The sequence below is a fragment of the Arachis ipaensis genome, chromosome B09 (assembly GCF_000816755.2).
Source record: "Arachis ipaensis cultivar K30076 chromosome B09, Araip1.1, whole genome shotgun sequence".
Classification (NCBI taxonomy): Eukaryota; Viridiplantae; Streptophyta; class Magnoliopsida; order Fabales; family Fabaceae; genus Arachis; species Arachis ipaensis.
Genome location: NC_029793.2, coordinates 59,607,134 through 59,616,213, shown reverse-complemented (window position 1 = coordinate 59,616,213; position 9,080 = coordinate 59,607,134). Strand labels below are relative to the sequence as shown.

The window sequence follows — 9,080 nt, the reverse complement described above, 5'->3', positions numbered from 1 at the left end:
GGCTCCTTCTTTTGGCTCTGGGCTTCACACTTACCCCTTCTTTTTTTGAAAAACATTGAAAATCAACATAAACCAAAAAGACGAAAGTGAAATAAAAATGAAAAAGAATGAAGAAGAAGAAGAATGCAATTATGTAATGCTTAAATAAAAAAAAAAAGAATGACACTAATCGTGGTTGGGTTGCCTCCCAATAAGTGCTCTTTTAACGTCACTACCTTGATGAGGATTCTTCTAGTTTGGAAATTGGGTTGTCTGATGGCATCTTTCTCCAATGCCATACTCAAATGAGTGTGCATCATTCAACTCGCCATCCTCGTTTGTTTCAATGTCCATATTTTGTAGAGGATCTTCAAGGGCTCCCTTGTCCACAATCTCTTGGACTAGGGATTCAATTATGTTAATACTCATGCAGCTCTCTGATTCACTAGGGTGTTGCATGGCTTTGAAAATATTAAAGACCATTTTTTCGTCATGCACCATTAGTGTTAGCTCACCCTTTTGGATATCTATAAGTGCTCGTCTAGTGGCTAAAAATGGTCTTTCTAAGATGATGGAGGCATTCACATCTTCTTCCATGTCGAGGATCACAAAGTCAAGGAAAAAATGAACTTTTCGACCTTGAACACTGCGTTTCTCACTATCCCATGTGAAAACTTCATTGATTGGTCGGCTAGTTGCAATGAAATTCTTGTTGGCTTCACTTCCTCAATTTGTAGCCTCCTCATTATAGGCAGGAGCATAAAATTGATGCTAGCCCCTAAATCACAAATAACTTTGCCAATGGTGACATCCCTAATGGTGCAAGGGATTTAGAAACTACTGGAATCTTTTAACTTCTGTGGTAGTTTCTATATTGCCTTAGTTCTTAGGCTCCACTGCATCATCAAGCATATCAATCTGCATCATCAACAAGCAAGCACCTCTACTAAGCTAAGCTCGTTGACTTAGTCGTGAAAACCTAGTTTTTGAGCTGCTTCAGCTAGGAAATAATATAATATTAGTTTAAAAACTTGTCCACTAACTGTTTTCAAGTTTTTAAACTAGCTTTAGGCTGATTATCCAACCACCTTTTTGCTTGGTCCTTTATTGCAAAAGGAAAAAGCAATAATCTGTAGACATCTTGGTCTACTCCCTCACTACGTACTTGTTAGCAATCTTTAAGAAATCTGCCAGAAATTCTGTAGGTTCCTCCTAAGGAAGCCCAGAATACTAACAGTTCTGCTGCACTAGAGTAATGAGTTGAGGGTTCACTTCAAAGCTACTAGCTCTGATGTGAGGTATGCTAATACTTCTTTCATAGAAGTCAGCAGAGGAATTTGTATAAGATCCCAAAGTCCTCCTAGACTCTTCATTCCCACTTGGGTTCATAATGAAGAAAGGTAGAAAATGAAAAAGGAAGAAGATTGAGGGAGTAGAAGAAGAGATAGAAGTAGAGAAGCTAAACAATAATTAAAATATTTTTTTATTTATTTTATTCGAAATTAAAAATTCAAAAAAGAAGAAAGAGAGATAGAAGAGAAGTTTTCAAAAATTGAGAGATAGAAGAGTCAGTTAGGAAGTTTTGAAAAAAAAAAGAGAGAAGATATGTAATTAATTATGAAAAGATTTGAAAATAAAATAGGATAGGAGATAAGATAAGAATTGAAATTAGAATTTGAAAATTGAAAATCAAATTTTAAAATTTGAAATTTGAATTTTTAAATTTTGAAAAAGATTTGAATTTTGAAAAGATTTAATTTTGAAAATTGAAATTTGAAATTTAAATTTTGGATTTTGAAATTGAATTTTGAAATTTGAAATAAGATAAGATAATATTTTGAAAAAGATATGATTTTTTATTTTGAAAAGATTTCATTTTTGAATTTTAAAATTAAGATAAGATAAGATAAAAAATTTAAAAAATAAAATCTGAATTTTCTTTTTTGTAAAATTTCGAAAATATAGTAAAAAGATAAGAAAAGATATTATTTTTTTGATTTTTGAATTTAATGATGAAAGAGAAAAACATACAAAAGATACAAAACTTAAAATTTTTAGATCTAATACCCCTAATTTTCGAAAATTTTGGAGAAAAACACAAAGGAATACCAAACTTAAAAATTTTAAGATCAAGTTATTTTTTATTTTTGAATTTAATGAAGAGAGAAAAAAAAAGTAAAAGACACCAAACTTAAAATTTTTAGATCTAGTGTACCCAAATTTTCAAAAATTTGGAGGAGAAACACAATGGGACACCAAACTTAAAAATTTTAAGATCAAAACACAAATAAAACACAAGAACACTTTGAAGACTAATAAGAACACGAAGAACAAGACTCCAAGAAATTTAAAGAACACAAGAACACATAAAGAACACCAAACTTAAAATCTTTAGAAAACTAACAAGAAATTTTCGAAATTAAAGAAAAACAACAAAAAAATACCAAACTTAAAAATTTGACACAAGAATTAATCAAAGAAAAATTATTTTTTAAAACGTGTTGAAAGAAAGACTCAAAGAACAACAATTACCAAGAACATAAGCACAATGCTCTAACCAATTGAACACAAAAAATAAAAATATTTTTTGAAAAACTTTTTTAAAGTTTTCGATAAAATAGAGAAGAAAAAAAAATAAAAGACTCAACAAGAACACAAGACTCAAACAAAGAACAAAGATTAAACAAATAAAAGAAAATATTTTTGGGAAAAGTTTTTTTATTTTTTCAAAAATTTGAAGAAGATAAAGGACTCATCGACTCAAACCAAGAACACTAACAAAGACTTTAACTAATAACACAGATTAAACAAAAGAAGGACAAATATTTCTTGTAAAAGGTTTAGGAAGAAGTTTTAAAATTTTTGAAATTGAAAAATAGTAAACAAAAACATGGAAGACTTAATACCAAGAAAAAAAATTGAACAAAAAAAGAAATATTTTTGAAAAAAGATTTTTTTTTTAAATTTTCAAAAAAAATAGGAAGAAGAAAATAAAAGTAGAAAAGCTAACAAAATTAAAAATTACCTGATCTAGGGAGCAAGACAATCTGTCAGTTTGTCCAAACTCAACAATCCCTGGCAACAGCGCCAAAAACTTGGTGCACAAATCCCCACGCTTCGTACAACTGAACCAGCAAGTGCACTGGATCATCCAAGTAATGCCTGAGCGAGTCTGGGTCGATCCCACGAGGATTGTGGTTTGAAGCAAGCAATGGTTATCTTGCAGGTCTTAGTCAGGCGGAATCAGAAGGTTGTTGATCGTGAAAGGAATACCAAATTGTAATAAAGTTAAAGGATAGGAATAGGAATAGAGTTGTACGAAAAATGTCCGAAAGGGGTAAAACCAATTGGATTAAATAATAGGAATAGAGTTGAGAGTTGGAGTTGCTTTATCTTTCTGAATTAACTCTGGTACTACTACTCTCCTTGCTTGTGAGTGATTTCTTCATTGGCAGGCTGTATGTGATTGACACTAGTTTGATCAGCTACCAATACTCGTCCGGATCTGAACCCCAGGTTTAGTGCGGATCCATCTCTACTTGAGGGTGAAACGCGTACAGTCCATTCTCCTTCATGATCCTACTCAAAACACCACAGACAAGGTCAGATCTTTCGGATCAGAGAATGTTGCATCTATGGATTCTAGCCTCTACCACAGAGACTTTAATCTCCCCAGAAATCGGCTGAATTGATGTCTCGAGAAGTCCCCAACGAAATCGTAGATTAGCCGTCTAAGAGACGTGTATTCAAGCTGGTCGTTCATCATTGGACGATGAAAGACGCACTCTGAACCCATGTAAAATGTGATAACCTTATGCCAGTTCAACGCATTCATATTGATGAAGAACGAATATACATCTGAGAATTAATCAAACACGAATCGAAGAGAAACAGTAATACTTTTATTAATTCATAGGACTCAGCAGGGCTCCTCCCCTCAACCTAAGAGGTTTAAAAACTCATACTGAAAGTTAAATATGGTGGTGAAAACGAAAATAGGGCTGAAGATCCTTAACAAAGAGTAATCTTCTACTTTAAATACTAAACTAGTGACTAGTAAGGGTAAAACAGTCTACTAGTGCGAAATTTCACTTCTGGGGCCCACTTTGTGAGTGTTTGGCCTGAGCTTTGATGAAATCCATGTGCTTAGGCTTCCTTGGGTGTTGACTCCAGTCTTGGCACCTTTTTGGGCGTTGGACTCCAGCTTGGAATCCCTTTCAAGCACTGGACGCCAGAACTGGTCAGATGGCTGGCATTGAACGCCAGTTTTGGGCCTTCTAATCCGAAGAAAAGTATGGACTATTATATATTGCTGGAAAGCTCTGGAAGTCAGCTTTCCATAGCCGTTGAGAGCGCTCCATTGGGACTTCTGTAGCACCAGAAAAGTTCTTCCAAATGCAGGCAGGTCAGATCTGGATAGCATCTGCAGTGCTTTCTTTGTCTCTGAATCAGACTTCTGCTCCAGCTCCTCAATTTCAGACAGAAAATACCTGAAATTGTACAAAAATACAAAAACTCACAGTAGAATCTAAAAATGTGAATTTAAGACTAAAACCTATAAAAATATAACAAAAACTACTAAAAACTATATGAAAGTTATGTCAAAAAGCGTATAAAATATCCACTCCTCACTCCTCTTAAAATCCATACCACTTTTCTTCGAACAAAATCAGGTATGGTAGCTGCTCCTTCTCCATGTTCAGTTCGGATATGAGAGCAATGCTTAAAACTAGTGTTTTTTTTTTATGTTTCTCCTTAAATCTCTTGTCTAGTTGACTTGTGAGCCAAGAAATCTCTATTTCCAACAAGATTGAGGTGAGAAAATTCTACTTACCCTGCTGTTGAAGGTTCGGTCAGTTGTGCTTCAAGGGTTTTTAAGTTGTTTTTTATTGAAAACATGTTGAAAAAGTGAACTAAGAAGTTTTCTTAGTGCAGCCGGTTGGAGGTAGCAGCAAAGGGTTAGGTTTGGCAAAATTATTCTTGATTAATTGTGTTCATGTTGTGTGATTGCTGGACTATTGGTTTGTGCTTGAAATTGGGCATTTAATTGCTTGATTATTGATGAAACGTTGTGATTTTTGAGCTAAACAATTTGGTTCCAAAGTGCTGCTGGAAAAAACCTAACTATCCAACCCTATTTTCATGATGAAATTGAGTTGGAATCATAATGAAAATGATATAATTTGGTGGCTGAAATATGAAATTGAAATTTGAGAAAAATCAGTTAACAAAAAAATTGAAAAACTAGTTAAATATCAAGTGAAAATTTAATGAATTTTGATGAAGTTAGTTTGGTTTCTTGAAGAACAAGAAACCCTAACTTTTTTATTATTTTGAGGTCAAAATATAAATATGAAAAATTTTGGAGTTGAAAGTTAATTAAAGGAAAGTTTGGAGGTCAAGTAGAATTTTCAAAAGTTGGGTGGCTAAAGTGTAATTTCTAAAAAATTTGGGAGTCAAAATGAAATTTTCAAAAGTTTATGAATAAAATATAAATAAATGAATTTAATAATAAAAATATTTGAGTGATTTACGACTGTTTTTATCCATTTATCAGGAATTTTGTTCATCAATTTGTTGTAACAAACCATAGAATTTTGTTCTAATGCTTCTGGTATCATTTTATGCATATTTTATTGAGTTGCATGTCTTTTTGAACTCATATTGTATAATGTAATCAAAAAATAATAGCAGTATATTTTGGTTTGTGTTTCGGTGTATTTTGTTTGTCTTTCGATATATCTCGTGAATTGAGGTGTATTTGGTGTTGTTGTCCTCTTTATGCTGTAACTAGACAACAGAATATTTTTATTGTGCTTCTGGTGTTATTTGTATATATTTGAGTGATTTGCAATTGTTTTTATCTATTTATCAAGAATTTTGTTCATCAATTTCTTGTAACAAACCATAGAATTTTGTTCTAGTGCTTTTTAGTATCATTTTATGCATGTTTTATTGAGTTGCATGTCTTTTTGAACTCATATTGTATGATGTAATAAAAAAATAATAGTTGTATGCTTTGGTTTGTGTTTCGGTGTATTTTGTACGTCTTTCAGTGTATTTCGTGTAAATTGAGGTGCACTTGTCGCCGTTATCCACTTTATCGTGTAACTATATAACATAATATTGTTATTGTACTTCTGATATTATTTTGTATATATTTGAATGATTTACAACTATTTTGTCCATTTATCAAAAATTTTGTTCATCGATTTCTTGTAACAAACTATAGAATTTTGTTCTAGTTTTTTTGGTAACATTTTATGCATGTCTTTTTGAACTCACATTATTTTACTCTCTTAACAAGAATAAAAACAAAAAAAGTCAAATAAAGAAAAAAAGAAACACATAAGAATACAAAATTACTTGGAAGAGGATGAATCCACATTCATTCAACTAAAAGAAAGAAAGAAATAAGAAAAAAAAGAAGAAAAAATACATTAAAGAAAATATTTGTGCGTTTGTAGCAAAATTTCGGTGCAAAAATTAAGAAATTTATGTGTTATTGTTAAGAAATTTGAGTATATTTTTATTCTGGTAAGTTTTGCATAATTTAAAACTCTTCCTCTTCTTCCTCCTCATCTTCTGCTGCTTCTTTTTCTTCATCTTCTTATTTTATTTTTTTCATAATTCTTTTTGGGAAAAAAAATCAAACAAACAAGAAAAAAATACATAATGTTGCAAAATCAATAAAAAGAGGAGGAGGAAAAAAATGCAGCAACCACAGCAACAATAAAAAGAACGACAAAGAAGATGAAACACGCAAAGAAAAAGAAGGAACGCGAAGAAAAAAGAGGAGGAACACAGAAAAAGGAGAAGAAGAGATGGAGGAGGAGGAAGAAGAATGTGGGACAAATCCGTACTGGACCATATAATATGTATTAAATTTTACATTAAACAGAACACATAGCTATAGTGTGGTTTTCGCAACTATATGATGAGTTTGTAACTTTATAATGATTGTATTCTACGAAAGAACCTAATAGTGCATCTATTACCCCACTACCACATACAACTAGAAGCAAAACTGAGAAGCTCAATCTTTCTTTGATCTTAGTTGTATCCCAAGTAGAACAAGCCCAACTGTTGTGAATGCAGACAGGACCGTCGAACAGTAGAATAGAGCAAGCAAGGCTCCCCTTAAAGACTATATGAAATACAGCAAATATTTGCATATTTTCGGCATCAGAAATTAGAATAGAGTTTAACGCTTAACAAAACCATGTGAACCTATACTGTGAGTGAGAAGTTATTTTAAAGCACCTTAGCGAGCAGCAGAGCATTGTCATTTGCGTACTGCAAGGAACTCTCTGGAATGTTTTCAATTCCCTTAGCTATTTCAAATGAAAGGATCCTGTGTTCAAAGTTGAAACAGAAATTATACAAGAACTGGGTTCTCCTGATGTCAGCCTTATTTCTTATAATGAAAGATAAAAAAGTTTAATGTGCAAAACATACCCAAAAACAACTCCAATTACCGCACCGATATTAGCATTGTCTGGTGTTATTTCAAGCTGCAACTCTCCGAACTGCAGTTGCCAAAGGGATTACTGATTTTGCAGTTTAACAGTAATAGTTTCTTATTCATAAACTGGAGCTGATAAATTTCTGACCTTCAGCATCCTAGCTGCTTCTTTCGGTTGTTCATCTATTCTTGCAGAAGTTGAAATAGCTGATAGAGCTTTCCCAGCTGTGATCATTGCTTTTGCAATCTATGATGGTTAAACATTGCCATATGTTAGTGTGTCAACAGACAAAAACTAATACTGCTCATTCATTGGCTTTTATCTGTCAGTATCATATTTTGGTATATCTTTGCACCAACGTGACTAGTATGGTACTAAGTGCTAATCCTCATCTATCAATACACTTCAATGCTTTGTATGGTTGCATTAGCTTATTTTGTGTTCAAAACAGCTTATAATCAAAGATATTTGCAAGAGTGATTTCGGGGGGTAAACAGTGACTATCCTCCAAAATATAACAAAAACCAAACATTGCTAAAATCAAACAAGGAACTGATTACAGAGAAACACTTTATGGTACCTACTTTCCAGGCATTTCTCTTTCGGTCCTAATATTAGCCTAATATGCTAATGATACAATACATGTTTCAAACGAGAACATCATTAACACTAAAAGAACTGAGAAAAGAGCAAAACCCAGAATGCTTCATTCTGATTAAATATCAGTCACTTATTCACCCAAAAATGTCAACCATGTTTTTTTTATTCACTTAAGGATGAAGATTATTGAAGCCTGACCCATCAGCACAACTTTGAAGTGTTAATACCTTTTGTGGCTCACCTTGGCCATACTGACCCATCGACTGGAACCTTCTTCCAGCAGATACCAACCGCTTGCCAAGTGCTAAGCAACAAAGAGAACAAAGAGACCTTCAACTTCAAGCCATGCCCTCCTTTATTTTGTAGTGAGGAGGTTGTTTGGAAGATCATCCTATCAAAAACCACATTGATATCTTTTGTTATTCATCTATGGGCTTACCTGATCTGGCACTGCCTGTCAAATTCTCCTCCATAGAAGGAAGCTTGGTCAATAAAGAGTAGGAAGCTGACGTGTCGGCACGTTCCCATGCCCGAGTGATGTTTAGCAGTATTTCCCCCAACTCTTGCCCACACTGAGTAAGTACATTATTCCCCATTAAATAAATACGCCATTATCAGTAGTGGGATCGAGCATCAAAGACTATCCATTCTATTCCTAATAGGTAAATACACCAAAGTACCAAACACAATAGAATAAGAGGCAATCAAAAATTGATTAACCGGGATACATGTGATTTTTTGTAAAACTCAAATGCTTCAACATAATTTGTAGCAGGTATAATGGGTCTAATTATCCTATATTAGTAGAGTTTAACCTTTTTAATTTACAGTTAGTAGAGTTGAACTTTTGTCTTTTTGGTGGTTAGTAGCGTTGAGCTTGGCAATACGAGAAAGTAGTATCAATTACAGGCTATAAGTAATTGTAAACTGTTATAATGAGAATGTAGTTTGAACTTCCCTCTGAATGTTATCTTCTCTATTTTACCGTTGAATCAATATTTCGGACGGTAAATTTGTAATTCAAAGAAGGAAATT

General features: G+C 33.0%; 1 protein-coding gene across 1 annotated transcript in view; it reads right to left on the bottom strand.

The window, feature by feature from the left end:
* LOC107618650 overlaps positions 6,833-9,080 on the bottom strand; it is a 3,163-nt gene continuing 915 nt past the window's right edge. The window contains exons 4-9 of the mRNA XM_016320766.2: positions 8,485-8,617; positions 8,273-8,349; positions 7,593-7,691; positions 7,438-7,508; positions 7,243-7,333; positions 6,833-7,126 (exon numbers count right to left, since the gene is read on the bottom strand). Of these exons, the coding sequence (XP_016176252.1) occupies positions 7,016-7,126; positions 7,243-7,333; positions 7,438-7,508; positions 7,593-7,691; positions 8,273-8,349; positions 8,485-8,617 (582 nt within the window). The 3' untranslated portion in view covers positions 6,833-7,015. The remainder of the gene's footprint in view (positions 7,127-7,242; positions 7,334-7,437; positions 7,509-7,592; positions 7,692-8,272; positions 8,350-8,484; positions 8,618-9,080) is intronic.